This window comes from Hippopotamus amphibius, chromosome 17, assembly GCF_030028045.1.
Source record: "Hippopotamus amphibius kiboko isolate mHipAmp2 chromosome 17, mHipAmp2.hap2, whole genome shotgun sequence".
Lineage (NCBI taxonomy): Eukaryota > Metazoa > Chordata > Mammalia > Artiodactyla > Hippopotamidae > Hippopotamus > Hippopotamus amphibius.
The window spans coordinates 204,446-228,393 of NC_080202.1; the positions used below are offsets into that span (position 1 = coordinate 204,446).

Consider the following 23,948-nt stretch of genomic DNA (forward strand, 5'->3'; position numbering starts at 1 on the left):
GAGGACTGGTGGAGGAGGCAGAGGGGAGATGGACCCCAGAGGGATCCATGTCTCCTTGTGGGAACGTGCCTGTTTCCCTTGGAGGACTAGGGAGGCCCTGCTCTCAGACCCTGGCATGTAGGGAGGCTGACTCTCCTGTGTTGGATCCTTCCGGCCTGAGATGGGCTTGGGGATGAGCATGTGACCCTCCCTAGCCGAGAAGAGCCAGCCCTGGAACTTAAGTGCGAGCTCTGAGTCCCTTTGCTAATAAGCTGGTGGGAGCCACTGAGTCCTGACATGGCCCCATGTGGGGAGTGTGAAACTGAGACAGAGAAAACAGCTAAGGTAGACTTAAGTTCCACAGGATATTAACCTGGCTCCTGGATCCCACTGTGCCTGAAGCCAGACAGTTCTGCTTACATGAGCAAATAAATTCCCTTCTGCTTCAGTCGGAGGGAGGAGGGGTTTTGCCCCATTCTGCTTCAGCCCAGGCCCCAAGGATCACATTGCCAGACCAGATCCTGTCAAGGGAGCCTTCCTCCAGCTGCCCCACTCCCTCTGTAGGGGCTACTACCTGTCCCCAAGCCTATTTCTCCATCTTACAAGCTGTGTGGCTTTGGGCAAGTGACTCCAGCTCTCTGGGCCTGTTTTCTCATCTGCAAACTGGGTTAATGATGTTACCCCTCAGTGAGGCGACCGGCCAGGTCCAGGCGCAGTACCTGACAGTGCACTCGTCAATGCCAGGGGACAGGTGGCCTGTACTGCCGTTCTGTCCAGTGTTCAGCACGGGCCTGGGGCCTCATCACGGCCCTCGGGCAGCCCTGTGTCCTCACATGTGCAAGTGCCAGACCCTGGCAGGTCAGAAGCTCCCCGCTCCTCTGATCACACTGCCCTGTCCCTGTCCCGGGGGCACGGGGCCCCGCCAGGGCCACCAGCCATCACTGCACAGGAGAAGGGCTCGCCGCTACGACACACAGTCTCACACAACCTTTTTCCCCACTTTTTTTTTTTAAATTAAAACAGCAATCAGGCAACTGCCCAAACCCATCAGGGATAGGACCCCGAACGGGCAGTCCCTTCTTCAAAAAAATATATTTTCTTTTTTTTTAAACAATACGAAAAGCAAATCCATAGCCCCCATCGAGCCGATCCTCGAAGAGAGGGAGCTGGATGGCTCCCCTGGCACCTCCCCGGGCCCATCCCCCTAGACCCCAGCCTGAGCAGAGAGGGCAGGTTTTAGCCTGCTGGTCCCCTAGCAGGTGATGGAAAAGTGATCGGCTCCAAACCATGCAAGAAAAACCAGCCAAACCCACAAAGCAAAAGAAAAAAATCAAGAGGATAAATTAAAAAAATAAAAGTGAAACAAAACCCCTAGAGGCAGCAGACAGGGACGAGGTGGCCCCAGTGCCCTTAGAGCCCTGGTCTGCCGGTGCTGGGGTGAAGGCCTCGGCGGCTCTGGCATCTGCCTTGTGGGGGCTCCAGGGGATTCACGTGGCTCCTCCCCCTCCTGGGTCCCTCCACCGATGCTGGGACAGAGGTGTGGCCAGCCTGGGCCAAGTGTGCAAAGTCCATTCAGTCAAGAGATAAAAAAAATATACAACTTGGGTGGCGTCCAGGGCTGGGCCAAGGCAGTGGCCTGCACAAGGCACCACTGCCTTCTCTGTGAGTCCAGAGTCTCGGGGTCCTTGGAGCAGCAGGGGCAGAGGCACTGGGGGGCCCCGATGGTCTGGTTCTTTGGCACTTGGGACCAACAGCCTGTTGCCTGTCAGGCAGGAGCAGCCCCCTGCATTCCTCCCAGGTGCCCAAGGCCAGGGTGGCAGTAGCTTATGGGCAAGCACTGCCCCAGCAGAGGGCTGTGGGGCACCACAGGGCCGGCGTGGGTCCAAGGCCTAGCCCCCTACGAGTCCTCTCCCAGGATCTCCTTCACAAAGGCAGCGATGTCGGTCTTCTTGGTTTTGTGTGAGGTGAAAAAAGGGTGTTCCTGATGAGGAGAGAAGGTAGTCACCTTGGAGAGGGTGAGGTGGTGGTGTCCCCACATGCTTCTCCTGCCCAGCAAACTCCTAGTCATCCTTCTAGGACCTCTGCCCTCCTGTTAGAGGCAGCATTCATGGCTTCTTCCTTAGCCCACCCACAGCCACCCTCCACTTACTCTCCCCCGTGCCTGCCAGGCCTCTGCCCATCAGCAGGTGAATCCTTATTCATCCTTCGAGGCCAAGTTCCCCTGCATAGCCTTCCCTGATGCTTCCAAATAAAATGGCCCACCTGCCCCCGCCCTCCACAGGGCCTGGCGTGGAGGAGGGAGGACAGAGCCAGGGTACGTGTGAGTGAATGAGTGACAGAGTTCCTAAAAGAATGGATGCAGAGGCAAGCCAGAGCAGCTGCCCACCTGCCACTGTGCACAGGGACAGAGCTATCCCAGAGCGTCCCACCCACACTCACCATCAGCTCCAGGTAGCTCATGCGTTCTGCAGGGTTCTTTCTCAGGCTAGGAGAGAACAGGGAAGGCTGGGGCCAGGCTGGCAGGGAAAAAGTGAGTCCAGCCCAACCAGGCCAGCCAAGCCAGGCTGGGCTCAGCCCTGTCTAGGCAGCAAGGGGACACACATGCTCTTGGGACTCAGGGAAAAAGGGGCCAGACTGTTCTGAGAGGCTTCCAAGGGCAGAGTGGGATCCATGATGTGAACCACAATTTCTTTGCCTCTTGGGGTGTTAGCTTTCTTGTCTCTATAGTGACCTAGGAAATTTCCAATGACCTCAATACCAATATGCTACCATTAACAATCATATACTTGGTATCCTTAATTGGGAGGGGAAGTTCCTTACCACAGGTCCTGGAAGAGAATGACTCATTTGTTTTCAGTCTTTCTTATTTTCCAATAAAAGAAATAAAGGCTATGAATTTTCCCCTGAGTACCTCTTTGGCCACAACACATAGATGTTGATATGTTATATTCTCACTGTCTTCACTTCTCACTAGTCTATAATTTTAGTTTTTAAATCTCTCTCATAACCCAAGAGTGCATTAGAAGAATTTATTTTTAATTTCCATGTAGCTTTTTTCTCTTTAGTTATGGATTTCCTGTTCTATCTAATTACAATCAGAGAATGTGGCCTATATGACTTTGCCTTCTGCTTTTTTCCCTACTTACTCTGTAATCTCAAACATAATTTTTATAAAGATCCTATGGGCATCCTTTAATTTGATACAAAGTTCTAAACATCAACAAAAGCAAATTTGTTATGTGTTTCAATCCTCCATATGCTTTCTGTTTTCTTTTTCCATATACATGATCTGTCCATTTCTAGAGGGACTGTATCAAAATCTCCCTCCCAAGAACATAGTTTGTCAAATTTTCCTTGTACTCTATTTCTGCCTTACACATTTTTATGCTATGTTGTTTGGGGATTATTTGCTAAAGAAGAAGGAGACCAGGCCCAGGCAGGAGTTGGGATCTGGCCAGGATAGGGAGGGGTACTGACTAGGCTTGGGGAGGCCCAGAGGTCCGGGCAGGGCTGAGACTCACCACTGTGCAGTGAAGTCCACGAATTCGGGGGAGAAACGGTCAGCTGGGAGCTGCGGGGATGGCTCCTCCACCACCTGCTTCAGCTGCTGGAACGGGGTCCCCCAGGACTCATAAGGAAACCGTAGAATGGCCATCTCGATCTGCAGTGGAGACAGCAGCACTGGGTCAGATGCACCCACACTCTGCACGCAGAAGCAGGGCCTTCACAGATCCTGCCTCTCCTGTCCAGCACCCAGAGCTACACCAGGAGGCAGGTCAGGGGGCTGACAGGTGACATCAGACCAAAGATGAAAGCCAAGGGGACACCAATAGTTAGTTCTTCCGATCCAACCCATAGAGTCTACGGCTCATGGAGCAAATCCAACCCTGACTTTTGGCTGGCTTGGCTATCATCAGGTTTTCAAACCATCTGAATTGAGATTCTACATGAAAATCCAGGTTCCAGCTCATCTGGAAAAATCAGAGGAGCTGGCAACCTGGGGATGCTTTCCACAAGGCAGCCATCAGCAAGGAACTTGGACAGGCAACCGGTTTCCCTGTTTGCCCCAGGCCACTCCCCTCCCTCACGTCTCGACAAGGTCGTTAGCACCTGCTGCCATCTATTCGGGTGGCTGTTACTACTGAAAGGGCAAGCGGGAAAGGAAAGGATTCTCATGTGCTTGCAGAAGGAATGTTAGACTGGGAGGTCTGCCTTTGACCATGAGGTTCATCTCCTGGACGGTGCAACAATCCACCAGGCCCCATTAGGAAATGAAGCCTGCAGCCCCTCCTCCTCCACAGAGCCCCCACCGCCCACCCACCGATACCTGTAAGGCCCATCGCCGGTGCTTCCCTGTCCAGGAAGCCTTCTGGCTCTGACCTCATCACTGTTTCTCCCTGACTCCCTGGACACAAGGCTGCCATGGCCTCATCTCTCCTACTAGTCCTGGACCTCCCTGTGCCCCATGCCTCGCCTGCAGTTGGCAGGAGTCATCTGTGGGAAAGACTGGCAGCTCACAGCAATCTCTGGGTTCCGATTTTGACTGCTGAGATGAAAACACAAATCAGATCTGCCCAGGACCTTCTGCCTGACAAGCGATCACCGTAATGAACGGAGGAGACCTCAGCTCCAGCAAACGCTTCTTGCTGGTGACTGGCACCCAAACAGATCACTAGTCGTTGTGCTAAGAAAGCACCTTCCTGTTAGGCTAAAGGCCCCTTTCCAGCCAAGACGTGAACGCGCCCCACAGATGAAGGTGGCGCGGTGCGGTAGGTGTGGTGTGACCCTGGATTTCCATAGGACAAAGTCAGCCTGCTTTTTATCCTGGAGTTTCCACTATCCTGACACACAAAAGCGAGGACCCTGCCTGGGCTGCAGAGAAGGACCCAGTGGCCGTCAGATTTTATAAGCAGGAAAATAGAGACGTGTCCAAACCCTAGACCTAACAATTCCTTTCCCGGTAATTTTTTTCTAAAGAGTTCAAAAAATGAAAAACAAAACTATGAACAGCCTCTGGGCACAGAGACGCACGGTGCAGTGTCCACCATGAGTAAACGTCGAGAAGCGGTACGAACGTCCAGCGCCAGGGCTGAGTCTCGCCGTGATCACGAGGGCCACGTGTACAAGGAACTCACTCAGTTTGGGGCTGGCTGTGATTTCTCGACAAGCACCACGAGCGCTGGGGAAAGTCCAACGGACGCGTTATCGCGGGTGCTGATAACGACGTCAAGCTGCACCTCACCCCAGGGCGGGCGTAGGTACCTGCAGACGCTTCCCTAAAGGTACTACCAGTTTTGATGTCGCAGTCTCTTCTCAGATTGTGAAGCCAACCAACATTTCTGTCCAAGGCTAAACTACCTGACAGGCCCCCAGAAGCTCACGCACCTGGCACAGCCCCACCCCAGCCCCACCCAACCAGGGAGGGCACCCTGGGCTGCACCATCGTGATGCCAAGGCTCCAGACATCAGACTTGACGTTGTAGCCTTTCTGGTTCAGCTCCGGGTTGATTCTCTCGGGCTGCAAGAGAGACCAGAGCAGGCTCGTCCGGCCCCCTCAGCCAGGTCTGGCCTCCCCCACCCCGGACTGAGGGGCCAGCGCTCACCCACTCGGCCTCCCCCGGGGCCAAGGAGGGAGCTGGGGCCCGCGAGGGCCAGGGTCTCAAGGCGGAGGCCCGAGTGTTGCTGCGCAGCTGCCCCGCCTGGGGGTCCCACCCTCGGGACACGGGGAGAGGGATGGGGCCCCCACAGACCCCACCAGCCACCCCCCCGAGGTGAGACTTATGATCCAGACAGGCACCGTGGGGCCAGTCGGAAAGGGGTGGAGAGGGCCAGGCAGCAGACCCCCTCTGCCCCCTCTGGCAGGAAATTCAGGGTCTGGGGAGGCCTCATCCCTGAGGGACACAGGACACAGCCAAGGTGGCCACGCCTGGCTGTGTCCTCCCGGATGTGGCCCAGGCACCACTCACGGCCATGTAGGGCTTGCAGCCGGCGTCCATCGTCTTGGCCACAGAATCCACCAAGTAGCCACTGATCCCAAAGTCACACATCTTCACGTGGCCCTCCTTGTTGATGAGGACGTTGGACGGCTTCACATCTGCCGGGGGCAGAACACGCCTTTCAGCTCCTGGTTGTGGGGCCCCACTGGCCCAGGTCAGAGCTGGTGGCCGTACAGCCAGGAGCCCTGGTCTCTCTCCAGCCGTGGGCAGGGAAGGAAGTCAGGGCTCCGGGTCTTCGCCCAGGACTGGGGCTTGGCCTCCACTTCCCCACAGATGGGACCTGGCCTCCACTTCCCAGCACAACCTCTAGCTCTGGGGTCCACCCAGGCTCGAGGAGGACCCATCACTGGCCGTGCGACCCCTGGAAACCACCCAGGGTCCACCCTGAGGTGTCGGCAGGCTCAGCCAGGAAGCACAGGGCAGCAGCTAAAACAGAGGAGATGGGTCTGCAGCAGAACCCAGAGCCCCAGCACTCAAAGTGGACACCGAGTGGGCTGCGGGGCGCAGCAGGGACTGTCCAGTGAGCACTCACGGACATACACACCTCCCTCCTGCCTTCCACGGGGACTTCTGTGTGGATACAGAGGCACAGAAAAAGGACCGAAGGTTCTGTGACAGCCTGACAACAGCGGTGACCTGGTGGCCACTAAGGAGTCAAGGGGACTCCGCCTAATGAACTTGGTCTGAAAAAGCAGAGCACCCAGAACACAGAGGAAGAGGCCGGGGTGAGCCTCAGAATCACCGAGCCACGTGGGAGGCTGAGAACAAGCAAAGCCAGCCCACTGCGGAAAAATCAGAGGAAGATAGCTTCCGGGAGCGGGCCAGGGGCACGCCTGAGCAGGAGGGGCTGAGAACGTCCTGGGCTGGGGTGGAGGTGGGGCGTGGAGACACCTCTACCTTGATGGGTGGGAGGTACACAGTGTAAACAATGATCAGATTCATGCAGTGGTACACGAGACCCCCTGCACACGTCTCGACATGGAAACACGTCAGAACAACATGGGTCGGCCTTCCCAGGACAAAGGTCCACCCCGTCCATGCTCTGAGCACCAGCAAACGGAACTGGGACTGGGACGGGGGGCTGAGGAAAATGGCTGGGAAGAGTGGACAGGGGCCTGGCCTGGGCAGCAGGCTCAGCCCCTGACCCAACAGGCACATCACAGCCCGCTGCCTCTGCGCCCTGGCGCCACGGGCCCGGCAGCACTGGGCGGGAGCGTGTGTGTGAGTAGCCAGACGCCTCCCCGGCAGCTGGCCCGGGCACTGACCTCTGTGTATCACCGACAGCTTGCTGTGCAGGTGCTCCAGGGCCCTCACCACCTGGCATGTGTGACAGGAAGGTAGGGAGAGACCAGAAGGACGTGATTCCCAGTTGCATCCACAATGACAGAGCCGTAAGACCCCCACCCAGGGCCACCCGTCACCTTCTCTCAGGTACACACCCAGCCCCTCGCCGCCCCAGGCTCCTGCCCACATCCCAGCCCTTGCCGTGGGGTCCTGGCAACCTTGGTGCAAATGTACCTGGTTCCTGCGTTGCTCCGAGTGGGCAAGGGTCTCAGGTGATGTGCCCGAGACCCCTGCAGAGCCCCAGACTTATGAGTCCCCAGGGTGCTATCCCTACCCCCTGCCAGGTTCCTGGGAGAACCCAGCCCTTCCTCGGCCTCCCTGCCTCCTCCAGCCCCCAGCACTCAGTGGACTACATGCTCAGAGCCTTTCCCCACAGGAACTACCCCAAAGATTCTGATTCAACGCCCGGGCAGGGGTATGTTTACATGTTCGCAGGTGTGGTCAAGATTAAGGACCACTGGTACACTGACTCCACTTCCCTTTTTGCTTTGGCTGCCAGGATGCTCATGCCCGGGGCTGCCACCTTGCCCTAGGAATGTGTACGTTCAAGTAGCAAACACGTGGATGCGACCCTCTCCCCCAACACTATGTCTCTGTGAGCTGCCCCAGAGCATCTTCGGGCTGAGGAAGTTATAAACACTAAATCCTTTGTCGTGCCCTAAGAAGCTCAGGAGGTGTACAGAAAGGCCCACAGATCCAGGCTCTGCCAAATCTGCATGGCTCCAGGAGCCCCAGGTATCCTCAGCAGGGAGGCTGTGGTCCAGGGTAGGGGCAGCTGGGCCTCAGGGGGCAATTGCCCAGGTTCAGGGCCACAGCTGGGAGCCACGCTGGGGGCCCACCTCTGCCCAAGACACCACCATCGGGGCCCCCACCCCAGCGGGGCCAGAGCCACTTACAGACACAGCAATTTCCCCGAGAATATCCTCTGGGATCGTCATGCCCTTGTCCAGCACCTTCCGGTAGAACTTATCCAGGGACGTGTCCATGAGCTCCATGCAGATCCACACATCTCCCTGCAGACAGACCTCCAGAGCTCAGCTGCACCACCCAGGGCCGCCTGGCCCAGCATCCTCCCGTGCCCACCTCCTGGAGCCAGCCGGCCCCCGTGACATACCTACACCCCTCAGCCCTCGGGGATGCCCCGCCCTCCCAGCTCCTCCCCCTCCCCCTCCCAGGCCCGCCCGCACTGCTGAGTCCACACGGCAGCCTCCCCCGCCCCGCCGTCACCTCTGCCCTCCCCCACCTGACCCCTAATTCCACAGCAGGTTCCAGGGAGAAGTGACCGTGTCCCTCCAACGGGGGCTCCTGGGACTGGCCTGTGCCAGCTCAGCTCCGTGGCCCAGACCTGCAGACCCCTCCTGCCTCAGTCTCATGCCCCCCGCCATGGCTCGTCCCAGCTCCGACCCTGGCGGATGAGTCCCTCCTCTGCCTGCAACGCGCTGCCCCCAACCCCCCCGCCCCTACCCAGGACATCCTTCTGAGGAGGCCGGGTGCAGCATGCCCTGGGGCACCCCCAAGCCCCTGGGCCCCAGCAGCTCCGACCCAGCCTGTGGTCAGCTGGCCGTGTCTCCCCCACCCGCAGGGGGATAGACGGCCTGGGCCTGGCTGAGCCCCTGGCCCCTGGGCCCTCCCCCCACCGGGCCCACCTCTCTGAAGAGGGCCCCGTAGAAGGTGACAGTGTAGAAGCAGTCGACAGTGCGCATGTTGACGTCCAAGTCCATGAGCAGGCGCTTCTGCTCCTGCGAGTTCACTGTGGCCCGGATGCGCTGCAGGGCGAGGGCTGCGGTCAGGGGCCGGGCAGCAGGGGTGCGGCCCCGGTGCCCCCGGCCCTGAGGGCCCCGGGCTGGCGCCCCCGCTCACCTTCACAGCCATGATGGTGCCGCTCTGGGCATGCCGCACCTTCTCCACCACCCCGTAGGCACCTCGGCCCAGCTCTGAGATGGTCACCAGGTCATCTGCCTCCACCTCGAAGTTCTTGGGGGAGAGAAAAGAAAGAGGGTTCACGGGGGCCAAGCTGGGCGACAGTGGAGACACTAGGGCAGTATAAAGAGAGGAAGGCAAGCCAGTCAGACCTGTGCTCAAATCCTGCACCAACACTTCTGCTGCGTACCCTGGGGAAAGTCACTGAACCTCTCTGAGCCTCCCCTCCCCCTCCACAGAACAGGCACAGCACCTACACCCAAGGGCTGCCACAAGCTGCCAGCAGGCCAGCCTGGGACGTGCTCCCAGGGGCGCAGGGCCCTCGAGAGCTGTCCTTTCCCTCCGCACCCCCCCCACTCAGGCGGCCAGACTGAATCGCTCATGTGACACCTACTGCGCGCAAGTCCGTGTTTCGGGCAATGGGGACACAGAGAGGACAGAAGAAAGGCCTTGCCTCACGGGGAGCAGCGGGGCCCTGGGCCGCCCACTCTCTCTCTTGCCCTGTTGCCAGGGGCAGCCAGAGTAAGCAAGCAGGTGGACAAACAGGACCCTCGCACGTCCTGTGGGTGACACACGGTCCCCAAGCCATCAGGCGGTGCACGTGCGGTGCAGGCCCCCCGGTGCCGGCCCTGAGGGCAGGGCCAGGGGTCTGCACGCCCAGCACCACCCTCTGAGGCCGGGGCGCTCCAGGCCAGCTCCAGCTCAGCCGGGGGGCAGCCAACACCTCTGCCCCAGAGAGGCCACCCAGTCAGCATGGGGGAGCCAGCTCCCCACCCAGCCCAGCTCTGTGCACCACCCACAGCCACCTCCCAGGGCCCCGTGACACCTACCCTGTCTCCAATGGTGATGAAGGCCCGGGAGTCCAGGTTCCGGGGGGGCCTGCGGGGAAGCGCGGGGCTGTGAGCTCCAGGGAGCCGCGCCCTGCCGAGCGGGCAGCCCAGCCCGGTGCACGGCCCGCCCAGGGCCCCCCGCCCCGCAGCCACCGAGCACCTGCAGGGCGGCGCTCAGGGCGGCGCACAGACGGGGCCAGGGCCTCGCCTTCCGTCCTCAGACAGGCGCGCGGGGCCCTGAGCAGACGCGTGAGGCCCGCGGCGCCTGCGGCTGCGTGGAGGAGGCGCTGCCCAGGCAGGCGGCCCGGCCCCCACAGCAGCCCCTTCAGGAGGTCCTCTGGGCAGCGCCGAGGGAGGAACCAAGGCCGACTCACGTGGGGCTGGGCGCTGGCGGCTTGGACACGCAGGAGATCCGTAAATCCCTCTTCCTCCTGGACTTTCCTAAGCGGGAGGGAGACAAGGGAGCATGCTGTCAGCCACTGGCCGGCCAACGTCCCCTGGGACAGAGAGGACGCAGCCTGCTCCCAGAGGCCTGGCACAGACGCAGACACCGAGAGGCAACGTGGTCGGCACCGTGATGGGGCCCAGGGGCCTCCAGGCACCCAGAGGACACGCCCAGCCCAGGCTGGGGGGCCCGAGCCCTGCCGGTCCTGTGGAACGGTCACCCCACAGCCACCTGAGAAAAGACAGCGCCCCCAAGAAAGACACAGCATCACAGACCAGCCCCCCCGCGCACCCACACACATGCAGGGCCCGACGTCCCAAGTTTCCCTTAAGGCTTGAACTGTACCCCCTGAGAGCTGAAGTCCTAACCCTGAGGGCCTCCGGCACCACCCTGCTTGAAGATGTACAGAGATGACCCAGGTAAAATGAGGTCATTAAGGTCCCAATCCAATATAACACGTGTCCTTAAAAACGGGGAAATTTGAGGGCTTCCCGGGTGGCATAGGGGTTAGGAATCCTCCTGCCAATGTGGGGGACGCAGGTTCCATCCCTGGTCCAGGAAGACCCCACATGCCGTGGAGCAACTGAGCCCGTGCGCCACAACTACTGAGCCTGCACTCTAGAGCCCGTGAGCCATAACTATTGAGCCCATGTGCCACAACGACTGAAGCCCATGTGCCTAGAGCCCGTGCTCTGCAATAGGAAGAGCCACCGCACTGAGGAGCCCGTGCACCACAATGAAGAGCAGCCCCCGCTCGCAGCAACTAGAGAAAACCCGTGTGCAGCAACAAAGACCCAACACAGCCAATAAACAAACAAACAAACAAACAAATAAATCTGTTTAAAAAAGGGGGCGGGAGGAAGGAATCTGGACACAGAGACAGACGCACGGACGGAAGAGGGCCGTCTGCAGCCCGGGGGGCGAGTCCGGGCGGCTCCTCTGGTCACGGCTGCGGCGGGACCAGCCCTGTGACACCTGGGTGGGCTGCAGCCTCCAGACGGGGGACAGGAGGTTCCCGGTGTTGAAGCCTCGCAGGGTGTGGGACGCCGTCCGGCAGCCTGGGGAGGAGCCGGTGCCTCCACCCGCCCCCGCCCCACGCAGCGCTCACCTCGGCGAGGGGCCCCTGCCGCGTCGGCGCTCCGGCTCTGCCGCCCACCTCCCCCTGAGTCTTGACGTCCCACCCATCAGGCCGGGGGCCCTGCTGGCGGGCATCACGCGCAGGCTGGCCAGGGCTGGCCACGGCCAGGTCCACGGGCCAGCTCCCCGGCCCCTCGCGGTCTCAGCTTCTCCAGAAAGGGCCCCAGGTGGAGAGAGGAGGACAGGGAGCACCCGCCAGGGCATCGGCCCCACGGCTCAGGCTGGAAGACAGGCCCAGGGCCAAGGACAGGAAGGTGAGTCAGGAAAGGGCCAGATGTGCGCCCAGATCTGCTGGTCCCACTGCCAGGGGCGCCCAGGGCAGGGCAGGACGTCCCGTGCGGAGTGAGGGCACTGGACCAGGTGAGCACCCATGGCCACCAGGCCCCCCAACCCTCCACACAGCCCTCCCCGTGGACAGGCGGGGAGACTGAGGCACCCGCACCCACACCTGATGCCCCAGCGCACTCCAGGCTGTGGGGGCGGGGGGGGGGGTTCCTGGGGACCCACCTGCCTGGGGAGGCATGAGGTAAGCCCAGCAGGCCTGCCGGGGCCAGAGCATGGCAGAGCCAGGCCCGGAGGACAGACCCGAGGCCTCGTCTCACCCCTGCCCGCTGCCCTGGGCCCATCTCGGTGCCTCTGGGCCTCCGTGTCCTCATCTGTGCAGAGCCCCACGCCCAGCTCTAGCCAACAGGGTGGGAGGTCAGAGGGGCCTGCCCTGCACGGCCCAGGGCCTCACGGCCACGGGCCACGTCCCGGGGAGGAGGCCCAGACCCCCGGGGAGGACCCCCTGAGGCACAGGCAGCACCAGCTCCAGCTGGGCCGCTCACCCGGGCGGCCGCAGCCCGCGTGCATCCTCTCCCCATGGCTCTGCGGAGCCCACGCCCCTCCAGGGTGCTGGGTGGGCCTGAGTCCTGAGGCCAGGCCTCCCTCGGCCCTCACCCCCTGGGGACCGACGAGCGGTGCTGCCTCCGCAAGCCTCTCCGGCCAGCTGAGAGTGTGGCCCAGTGCGCGGCACACGGCCAGGAGGATCGGCATCGCCAGCACTGGGCCGACCTGGGACTTGCCCACAACCTCCCGAGACCACCCAGAGCAGAAGCAGTACCCGTGTGCCTTTCCTGCGGGTGCATCCTTCCACCTCCTGCCCGAGGCCCCACGCCTCCCACCACGGGTGTGCACGCAACAGGGCACCGGAGACCCCCGTGCACACCCTCCTGAAGCCACCTCAGAGCGGGGTTCGGATCAAGCCTCCAGCACACCCTGCTGTGCAGCCTCCGCACCTCATCTGTGAAGCCAAACGGGCCCATGCTCTCGGGCCCAGCGACGGGGCGGCCCAGCACCGCTGTCCAGGGACGGGAGGGGTCGTCAGTGCCCCTGGGAAGACGAGGCCCGGGCCCGGCCGTCCTGAGAGCTGGGTGAACCACCAAGAAATGTCCGGTGAGGGTGGGGTCCCAGCACCGGCCCCAGGGCAGGTAACACAGGCAGACACCTGCAGCCTCTCCGGAGAAGCCACCCAGGGGCCCCCAGGGGCCAGGCGAGCAGCAGAGCCTCAGTCCTGGTCAAGGTCCTGACCCAGGCAGCCCTGGGCCCGCGGCCAAGTCAGCGCCCCAACAGCACGGCCCACAGCCCAGAGCTGGGCGCCCTCGCACCGCACCAGGCTGGGCCCTCGTGCAGCCCTGTCGCCAAAAGCACGGGCTCGCTCTCTGCCACGAGTTCAAATCCCACCCTTGCCCCTCACAGGCTGGGTGATCTCGGGCACGTTCCCACACTTCTCGGAGCCTCAGCATCCTCATTCTCACAGCGGGGATAAAACCAGCACCTCCCTGCAGAGTCACCAGGTGAAGCACCCAGAACCACGCTCGGCGGGCATCAAGCTACTTCACCGCCTCTGAAACCCCAGCCCAGGCCTGTCCAGCACCGGACTGGGCACCAGTGCCTGCCCCCCAGCCCAGAGGGGTGCCAGCTGCCCAATCACGACCTCGTGTGTGGAGTGATTTCATCCCGTTTTACAGACAAGGCGCCGTGGCTGGCTATCGGGCGCCAGGGGTGGGAGGAGTCTCACTCCCGAGCCCATTCACCCAGGAGAGCAGCAGCCTGTCACTCACACGCGGGCCCCTCCCGTCTGCTCCAGACGCCCTGCAGACCCTGAAGGAAGAGCTCTTAGCCTCACTCTACTTGGGGAAACCGAGGCTTGGAGGTGGAGTCACTGCACACGAGTCAGGGGTCCAGACAGCAGTCACACCCGGAGACCCCAACGGGCCAGGCCAGCAGCTCACAGCACCCTTCTTGCAGGGAGTGGGGAGAGGCCTGCCACGCCACCCAAGGGAAGCCCGCACATTCCACACACCAAGAGGGAAACAGGAAAGCCGGGCCTTCAGTTCCTAAGGCCACTCCCATGCTGCTCCTGGATTAGACTAAGTCACCACCAGGCCCCAAGATGGCACAGGGGCCCCCGCTGCAGGCCCCACGGAGTGTGGAGGCCGCTGGCCGGGTCAGAGGAAGCCCAGCTCTGCTGCCACCTGCCTGCACCTCTGCTCCCCACCCACTTGGAGGTGCGCCTGCCGCCTGCCAGGTGCGGCCCTGGGCCCGGCACACAGGAGGCGGCCCTAAAATGGCCCAGAAGTGGTCACCATGGCCACCAACAGCATCTCTGCAGACGTGGAAAAAACCCATCCTAAGCAATGAGACATATGGGTGGCTTCTGTTCTTGACTCGATGCTGTTTGTAACCAGAAAGTAAAACACTCTAAGTTAAAAGGTAACAATGCCCCAGGCGATCTCCGGCTCACGGCCGTACCCCCTCCCGCGGCTCTGCTCTCAGCCCCCTTCCCACCTTCCTCCAGCTCAGCCTGCTCACCCACGGCCCTCCCTGGCCTGTGGGAACGTCCCCCTGGCCAAGCCTGAGTCTCCCCGCCTGTGGCTGGGGTGGGGGGCAAGGAGCCCCTGCCCGTTAGGGTCCCTGGGCCAGCCCAGGAGCAGGCTGCCAGCTTCCCCAACCGCCCGCCAAAGCCGGCAGCGCCAGGCCCGGGGCTGCCGCCCAGGTGCGGGTCCACCGCGGCGACCGTCACCACAACAGAGGTTCACAGGCTGCCCGTGGGGCGCCCGTGCAGGCGGGCACCGCGCCAGGGGCGCGTGTCCTCATCCGCTCTGGCTCCCAGGGGAGCCACGGGAGGCCGCGAGGAGTCCGGCCGTGAAGGGGCCACCATCACGCCCGCCTCAGGGCCTGTGCGAGCTCCGCTGCCTCTGCCGAGAACGCTCCGCCCTGCAACTCTGTCCCAGCTGCCGTGGGAGCCCCTCGTCTGCCCATCCGGAGAGGCTCTCCTGGTCGCGCAGTGAAGCCCCTTGTTCCTGTGACCAGCTGGCTCCTCACCAGTCATGGTCCCGGAGTCACATCTCAAAGGCAGCACTGACTCAAGCCAGGCAGCCTGGGCTCAGACCACAACGCTGCCAGTTCCAAGCTGGACGCCCTCGGGCAAGCGACGTCACCTCTCCGGACATCACGGCCTCGACTGTGATGTGGGGACAGCGGACCGACCTCGCACAGGTATCGGGCGCACCCGGCTCAGTCCCCTGTCCTGCCTTAGCGGTCCTGGAGCAAGGAAGATGAGACGGAGCCATCTGGAAAGACGCGGGCCCCGAGATAACACCCGTCCCACAGCCCAGACAGCCACGCTGCTCACACCCTGAGCAGCCCTGTAAGAAAGCGTCTTCCCAGGTCTGTTGCACCAAGGGGGTCAGAGCGGAGGCGCCAGGTGAGGTCACAGGAAGTGTCCAGTGGGGAGCCTTGGGGGCATTCCAACAAACTGGCTGTGCCCGCGTCCCAGCGTCCGTCCAGGGTGGGGTCGGGGGGGCAGGGAGACCAACCCTGCACCACGGGCCCCGCCAGGCCTCGCTCACACGGGAGCCCCCACCCCTGCCACGTTCCGTCCCACCCAGACAGAAGCCATACCTGCTCCCACTCTGTCATTCCCACCCCCACTCTGGGGTATTTTCAGCACCTCTCGTGCCTTCCAATCCTACTGGAGACGTCCTGGGCCGCCAGGTGCATGCCCATCCGTGGCAGAAGCGATGGCACCGCGGAGGTGCAGGAGGCCAGATGCCTGAGGACGCCCACACGCCCTCCCGGCCCTGCCCCTAGCTGGCCACCTCTATCCTGTGGGGGCTCCGCAGAGACCGAGGCCGGCCCTAACCCACTGCTCAGGTGGGCAAACGGAGACCCTGCGAAGGGGGGCCGTACGCTCACCGGCACAGCTAATGTGTATTGGCTTTGCCAAGCCAAGGCCCACGCCCACCACGTGACATCAGGATCTCCCTGTGCCCACTCTGCGGGCATGTCCAGGCGAGGACACGGAGAGGACCGAGAGCAGGACCAGCAGGGGCGGGCGCTCGGGCCCACACGTGTCTGAGATGCCCCTTTGGTTTCCCCCTCACGGAGCCCTCCAAGTGCTCAGACCTGTCTCCCCAGCTCTGCAGTGGCCTCTCCCCAGGGTCCTGCAGAGGGAAGGCTCTCCATTTCCTGCAGAGGGAAGGCTCTCCATTTCCTGGAAGCCTCCACGGGCCAGGCCCGAACCTGCCGCGGCGCCCTTAGTGCCGAGCCAGCAGGGGAGCGACAGCCTGGGCAGGCGGCCGCCCAACCCGGCCGCCCTGCCCTCTCTCCCCACAGCGCCCCTCACTCCCCCACCTCCAGGGCCCTTCTCACCTGCAGAGCCCATGGGAAGGGTCCCGAGCACCCAGCTCACAGCATCCGTTCCTGCAGCAGCGAGCAGACAGGGCCCTGCCCTCCCTGGATCACGCTCCAGCTACAGCCACATGGCAAAGTCTGAAGACATTCTGCTTGTGACAACCGGGGGTGCTACTGGCATCTGGTGGGTAGAGGCCAGAGGTGCTGCCCCACAAGCCAGAACGACCCGGCCCTAGATGCCCGGAGCTGGGGAGACACAGGGCCACAGACAAAGCCAACGAACACAAAGCCCAGGTACACAACGTTTACACAGAATTCCACAGTGCCAAGTGCTCTGAAGAAAAAGGAAGTGGGGATGGATGAGATTCGATCTGAGGCTGACGGGGAAGAGGAGGCAGCCTGGAAAGCTCTGCAGCCAAAGCGGTCCAGGCAGGGGGCTCGGGCTGAGGCCCCCACAGGCTCACCCGGCAAGGATCCAGCTGCACCATCGGGTCTGCACCAGGCAACTCAGGACGAGCTGGGCCAGAGCAAGAGGGGATGGGGTGGACCAGAGGCCAAGACCCAGGTGCACAGAAGAACAAACAGGGCAGGGAACGTTCTCCAGCCCCGCGCCCAGAGCGGTGCTGGGCAGGCCCCCTGCCTAGGCCTCAGCAGCCGCCGACAGCCCACACCGAGGAAGCGCCACCTTCCCGGAGGCAAAGCAATGCCCCTCAGCTCCCTTCCTACTTCCCGACGGTCCCAAAAGACCCCCACTGACACCCGCGGCCCTTCACTCGTCCCTTCGCACCCGCTGGCCCGTGAAAACCTTAAGGTGAACCCTCGAAGCTGCACCACGACACAGATGAGGAAAGTCAGGGCTGTCAGTGCAGCTACGCAGGCCAAGCCCTGCACCGCTTGGCTCGGGAACTGGAGACTCACTTGAAGCAACGGTAATGACAGCTGCAGACCCTCAGACACACTAACGCTGAGGCCCCAGGTTAATCCTCAGCAGATCCCAGGATCACCCCCTCGGTGCAGCTCCAGATCACCCGCCAGCTCTAGCCTCTCCCCCCCACCAGCACACATCAGCGATGACCCCATAGACTGTGGTGTGGACGCCGGCCCGGGGCTCCTGCAGGCCAGTGAGCTTACATATGCTACACATATGTCAGGGCTCAATTTAAAACAATAAAACAGGGACTTTCCTGGCAGTGCAGTTGTTAAGACTCCAGGATCCCAACACAGGGGACCCGGGTTCGATTCCTGGTCAGGGAACGAGATCCCGCATGCATGCCGCAACTAAGGAGACTGCCTGCTGCAAGTAAGACCTAACGCAACCAAATAAATCAACATTTAAAAAAAATAAAAATAAAACAATAATACAGAAATGATGGGTGCAAACGCCAGGACAGTGGCCAGGGAGAGGCCTCGCTGAAGGGCTTCGGGGCACAGAAGCGTGAGGTGTCTTTAGCTGGGGACTGGGTGTACAGAATTCACTTCTCTTTATTCTTTCAAGCGTAGAGGTACATTCTATATATCCTTCTGGTGTGTACCACACACGTACAATTAAAAAACCTAAAGGAATGGATACCCCACCTCCCGGGGTGGGGCTCAGCCAGGAGGTGTCAGCAGAGGAGCCGCCCCGGGCAGGCACCAGGGGGAGAGGGGCGGCCGGACACGGGCTCCTGGAGAGGCCAGGGCAGCCCCTGGGATGCCAGCTCCGCCTGGAAGGACCCTCCAGAAAGGAACCCTCAGGACAGGGGGAGGGTGACAGGGACCTGTGCCCAGGACTGGGGGGGTGGGGCGGAGGGAAGCCCCGTCAGGGTGAGCCTGGTGACCCTCTTCGGGGTGGGATGTGGGCCCAAGAGAGGCCTGCCTCCCAGCCCTGCCTGCTCTTCTCGCCCTTTATGCAAGGCTTTGGGGGTTTCCACGGCCACTGCTGGGGAAGCAGCCACAGAAGCAGCTGGGCCACACGGAGAGGCCCGGCCAAGGGGCGGCACAGGTCACCCCTGGAGGGCCAGGACCCCAGCGTGGGGGGCTGAGCTCAGGGAGGCCCGCCCCGTCGCTGCAACCAGCCGGGATGGGGCTCTCTGCACAGTGTCCTTCCCCTGGGACCCAAGAGTGAGCCCTCCCGAGACACTGACGATGCCTCCCACAGCCACCAAGGCCCTGCCCCCCGGCTGCTCCCCTCCGCTCAGCCCCACCGCCCACCGACACAGTGGACCTCGGAGCTGGACCCTCAGGACCACCCTCCCCACGGCCTCCTCCTGCTCTCCGGCCGGGGCGCCCCTTGCCCAGCCCTGCATTCCTGCAGCAAGTGCCCTGCCTGGCCCTGGGGGAGCTCCACTCACCGAGGGGCTGGCCTAGAAGGCTCCCTTCCTTCCGACTCCCAGTCCCACACGCCCCCACGCTGCAGGGGAAGGCCAACATGCAGAAGGCAGGCGCACCATCCTCTCTGTTCCCCACAAGCCCTCCCCAGGAAGGCCCAACAGGCAATGAAGCTCTCCACTCCAGCTTGAGGACCCGTGGGGAGACAGCCTGGTATGTGCCAGCTGGCATTACCGGACCCTGCAGGCAGCCTCCCGCCACAGAGCCTGCACTCCACCACCAGAGGTCCCCAGACGGCAACAATGAGAAAACAACACGACATTTGTTTGACAAACGCTATCTCCCACCTTCACCGCCCCCCTGCGGGGGTGGGGGGGGGTGTTTACTCCCACTTCACAGAAGAGGAGGCTGAGGGTCAGAGCGGGCACACGAGGAAGCTGGGAGGCAGTGGAGCGAGCCGGAGGTGGAACACAGGCCCATCCACCCCGAGCCCGTGCTCTGCCCCACGTCCTGTCTCGTGAGGGTCTCTGTGGGCAGAGGGCAGTCTCGCTGCTGCCAGCACCTGACACGTAGCAAGAGTGGGATGAGGATGTCCACCGCCATCCTCGTGGCAGCCGGCAAGACGGCACACGGGTTCCCACCCCCATTCTGCAGGTGAAGAAACTGAGGCCTCACATCCAAGAACTGGGCGACACCAGGGGACTGAAAGCGCTGAGAGCGGGCCGCGGACGTCCACCGCCACAGCAGAGGGCTGGCCTGGGATGTGACCGCGGTCTTCACCTCTGCACCCCCGTCTCCCGGGAACCCAGGGGACCCGGCACCACCTCTGCGGCCCGGCCTCTCGCTGCCCCCAGCAGCACACCTGGGCCGGAGGAGCCCCTGGGCCGCGGGCGGTACACAGCCGGCGCCACCTGCCCCTGCTCCGCGAGCAAGAGGAAGCAGGGCCCCTGCCTAACAGAGGAAGTTCCCGGGGGGACGGGCGCAGGGCCAGGAGGAGGGTCTGGGCGCCACTCCAGGGCCAGGAAGGGGGCCACCTCCGTGCCCAGCTCCAGCTCCAGGCCACAGGCCACCCAAGAGGTGGGCACGCACAGCCCCCTCCCACCCCCAGCGGCCAGGTGTTGGCCCTTTAAGCTGCAGCCCGCCGGCTGGCATGCCCCGTGGGTGAGTCAGCGCCCAGTGCCCACTGACTCACCCGCCGGAAGCCTCCTGCTGCCCCGGCCCTCTCTCCACATAAGCAACTGAGAACTTTGCTCCCTTCAGGCCCCGAGCCACAGGCTGGCTGATAGACAGTTTCCTGTGCGTCACGACAGGGGTGGGGGAAGTCCCCAAAGTGCCACCCTCCGATCTTCCCGAGAGAGCCGGGACGGCACAGGCCAGGGGAGGGCAGCTACATGGCAAGAGGCGCCAGGACACAGTGCTCCTGCAGCCTCAGTGTCCCCATCGCGGAGCCCGGGGCCACGTGAGGATCAACCAGGAAGTGCCCACGGGGGTGCCACCCCCAGGGCAGCGGGGCCACTCCAAGGACAAACGCGGCCAGAGGCGGCAGACCCAGACTGTGCCAAACAAACGCGCCCCTGCCATCTGGCCCCAGCTGCCCTCAGACTCTGACCCCAGGCAGAGAGGGCACGTGGGCAAGCAGGCCGCAGGAAACAGCAGGGTTGTGGGGCCCGGGGTCTCGTGCACTCTGGGAGGACGGGCAGGGCACCCCTGCAGGGCAGGAAGCTCAGAGACAAAGCTCCCTAAGGTCAAGGGCCAACCACACCCTGCTTGGTCCAAATTCCTCAAGAAGCCGGCAAGGAGGACAACACTATGGCCTGTGTCCAGAATGGGGAGGGCTCGGCTGAGCCACTCCTCCAGTCTGACCTCAGTTTTGGCACCTGTCAAATGGGTCGGACCTCAGTGAGTATGAGACACGCCAGCTATAAAGGGCTGTGCACGCAAGAGACATCACCTCCGGCTCAGTCCGTCCTCCAGGCCAGGCACGGGCTAGAGGAGACGCCTCTGAACACAGGTGTGATGGGGGAGGGGGAGGTGTCCCACCAGCTCAGCCCAAGCACCTAGCACAGAAATGGGACACAGCGGAGCACTGGGCCCTGAGCACTAGAAGCCCAGCTCCATGTGTCACAGCTGTGTGACCTCAGGCAAAGCACTGAACACCTCTGAGCCTCGGCTTCTTCATCAGTGAATGGGACTGTGAGCAATAAGCGGGCTAGCGCGTGGCCCATGGGAAAAGCTTCATCCGCGGGAGCTCCCGGGATCCGTGGGCGGGGGGGGGCATGGTGGCTTCCCCACTGCATGCTGCCACAGACCCCAAAGGGGTTGACAGGGTCCCTGGGCCTTGGGGAGATCCCTGACTCTCCATTCAACCCAGCCAACATCATGTTACCCGGACCCACAAACTGGAAATGCATCCTGGCCCTCTCTGTGCAGAGAGGCTCAGAGAAGGCAATGCCAGGACTCAGGTCACACAGGACACGAGTGTTTCCCCAAAGTGCTTTATTCCTTCACACCCATGACCTCTCTTCTCTTCCCAACCCTGCAACTTTAGTTTTTATTTTGACGAGGCATTCCCTGCATGGAAGAGCTGAAAGAGCCTTCAAAAACAAACACTACTTCCAACCTCTTCTTTCTGTCCATGAAAACCCTGTGGCCCAGAGAGGCTGAGAGACCTGCCCGAGGTCTCACCGCGCTGGCCAGAACAGGCCTAGACCCGGAGCTGGGAAAGAGAAGTGTCTGATTTCCCGGTTCCCAAGCTCCACGAGGTCTGCCCAGTGCAAGTCCCTCCCGAGCCGTCTTCCCCCTCGAGTGCCTCCTGGGTTACTCACGGTGGTTGGGCAACGGTCAGGGATCCAGCCTCCCACTTATGTAAGACGCAACTACGCTGCCCACCCAGCCAGCTGGGCTCTGGCCCGCAGCCACTGGGAGCAGGGGTAGGGAAGGACCCACACCCTCCCCGGGACCCCACCAGCCCTCCAGATGCCTGGCCACCCCACCCCCACCCCACCGCACCCCCCTGCCGAGAAAGAGAGGCAGGGACAACTCCTGATTAGGGGCCCCCTAAGTGCCAACTGTTACCTTTCTCCCCCTCACTCTCCAGCTACAACCCAAGGGAGGCAAGGCCTGGATCCCACATGGCTGAGGCCTTTCCAGAAAGAAAAGTGGTAACAAAACAGAGTAAGCGCCCTTCCTGAGCACCTTCATCTCATCACCCACACTTGCCTAGAACTCTTTAGGGTTCACATCCTACGCCAGAAGTCCACGGAAGGTAGGTGTGGGAAGGGAACCGAGGCCCAGAGACACGCCTGCTGCTGGGGTGCAGGTTAGGGAGCCGCGGGCAGCCCATTCATTGTGGCTGTGTCCGGTTTGGAAATCTCTCACACAGCCCAGCCCGCTGAGACGCCGACATGCCAAAAACATCCTTTCCTCTTCCTGCCAAAAAAATCCCCCTATCGCCCTCCAAGTCTCGTCCTCCCCCTCTGCATGACAAATCCTGCTGCCGCAGCCACCACCTCGCAAAAATTTCCAGGAAGGCTGGCTGCCTGGAGAAGACAAGAGCAAGCCCGTCGCACAGCCAGCACCCGCCTGGCAGCCGGCCCGAGGTCCACAGGCAGCAGGAACAGACCCCGTAGCAGTCAACCCTGGGACACGGGACGCAAGAGGAGGTGAGCTCTCCTGGTGCACAGAGAAGCTTGCAAGTCCAGATGAGGGAGCGGATGGAGAGGCCGTGCAGTAGGGTGCGGTGGGAGGCCAAGAGAGGTTCCCCGGGGGACAGGGCTGCAGGACGGGGCGCAGGCCGGCCAGGGATGGGGCAGTGTGGGGCCTAGGTGGATGGAGAGCCTTGGGGAAGAGGACGGGGAGTTCTGAGCCGGACTGCAGCCAGGGCAGCCACATGGGAGGGGGCGTTTACAGAGAGAACCGCAGCAAGGGAGCAGCGCGGGGGCCTAGACGGGGAGCCAGTTAAACCCCAGCCTGGTCACAGCCCTGGGGCCCGGGAGCGGAAGGGGCTGGGTGCAAGGTCAGAGCGAACCCCACCTGGGTCCAGGTGAGGGGCCCAGATTGGGAGACTTCCCGTCCACAGTGCAGTTAAGGCCCAAATGGGGAGGTCCAAGCAAGGTTCCGGACCGGGAGCGGGCTGATCTGAACGAGACCCTCGCCCGAGTTCGGGCCTGGGTGCAGCCCCAAGGCCTAAACCGGTTAGGGTTAGGCTGGTTCCGAGCCCGAAGAGGGAGGGGTTCCGGGCCGGGCCGGGGGACCGCGCAGACGTCGGGTCGGCAGCCCGGGCCTTCCTACCTTTGGACGCGGGCACGGCGGCGGGCGAGCTCGGGGCAGGAGACTCCATGGTGCAGGCGGGTCGGGGCGGCAGCGAGGCTAGTCCAGGGGGCGGCGAGCTCGGCCTGGGCGGAGCGCGCTCATGGCTGCGGGCTGGCGGCCCGGGCGGGGGGCAGCGCTGCGGCAGCAACGCGATCGCGGCGGGCGGCGGCGGGGCCAGACTGGGCAGCGCGGCGGAGGCCAGGGCCGGACGGCGCCGACGCAGGCCCCGCCCCACACGCCCATTGGCCCGCCGGTCTCGGGGCCCGGCTCCTGCCTATCAAACGCCGGCCAGGACCTGCCCGTCAATCTCAAGTCTCGCCCTCCATTGGCCCGGGGCGCGGCTCCTCCCGCCGCCTGTCAAGCCCGCCCGCCGCCGGGAAACCCGTCAGGCCCCGCCCCCCAGGTCGCGGCGAGTCCCTCCCGCTGCCAAGTCAGGACGCAAGCCCCGCTCCGCCCCGCCCGCGCCGGCTCCCGTGGGCAGAAACCCTGGGTCTCCCCGCCTCCCGGCCCGCCCAGCTGCGGCCCCGGGGAGCGGGAAGGCTGCCTTCCCGGGTGGGGCCCGGGTCAGATCCCGATTCGACTGCTTCCTAGCGGGGCTGACCTGAGCAAGTCAGGTCACCTCGGAGCCTGTTTTCGGGTCCTCGCCTCCGGTCGCTGCTGGTGGAAAGGCACCCCGGCTTCCGCGGACACTCAGGCGGTGTTTGTCCACTGTTCAGTCCGGACGCGCCAGCCCTCCCTTCTGCTCCCACGTGGAGCCTTGGAGGACTTCGGGAGCCACTGACCAATCTGGCACTAGGACCAGGCACTAGGGTGGACAGCCTGGCAGAGGTCATGGGGTCAGTCCCTTGCTGCACGCGGGCGTGAGTGTGTGACCTGCCAGGGGCCTCACGTGAGGAAAGCTGATTCCACCACCTGCTAGAGAGGCTTGGAGCCTTCCCGTGTGTAAGATGGGGTGACCGCAGGGCCCACCCACTGAGCGATGGGGAGGCCAGCTGAGATAAG

General features: G+C 62.8%; 1 protein-coding gene across 2 annotated transcripts; it reads right to left on the minus strand.

Annotated features, from left to right (window-relative positions):
- Window positions 1-991: 991 nt before the first annotated feature.
- On the minus strand, window positions 992-23,207 carry MAP2K3 (mitogen-activated protein kinase kinase 3). Of its 2 annotated transcripts, none has more exons than XM_057715324.1 (12): window positions 22,926-23,207; window positions 10,444-10,510; window positions 10,070-10,118; window positions 9,180-9,293; window positions 8,966-9,085; window positions 8,216-8,332; window positions 7,241-7,292; window positions 5,946-6,073; window positions 5,408-5,497; window positions 3,501-3,640; window positions 2,419-2,464; window positions 992-1,960 (listed from the first exon to the last, which is right to left on the minus strand). In XM_057715324.1, exons 1-12 carry the CDS (start codon window positions 22,972-22,974, stop codon window positions 1,877-1,879), a joined length of 1,056 nt encoding a protein of 351 aa, XP_057571307.1. In that variant the 5' UTR covers window positions 22,975-23,207; the 3' UTR covers window positions 992-1,876. The 2 variants fall into 2 exon arrangements, with proteins under 2 accessions (XP_057571307.1, XP_057571306.1); XM_057715323.1 differs by having other exon boundaries at window positions 5,420-5,497; window positions 22,926-23,164.
- Between the last annotated feature and the right edge of the window lie 741 nt (window positions 23,208-23,948).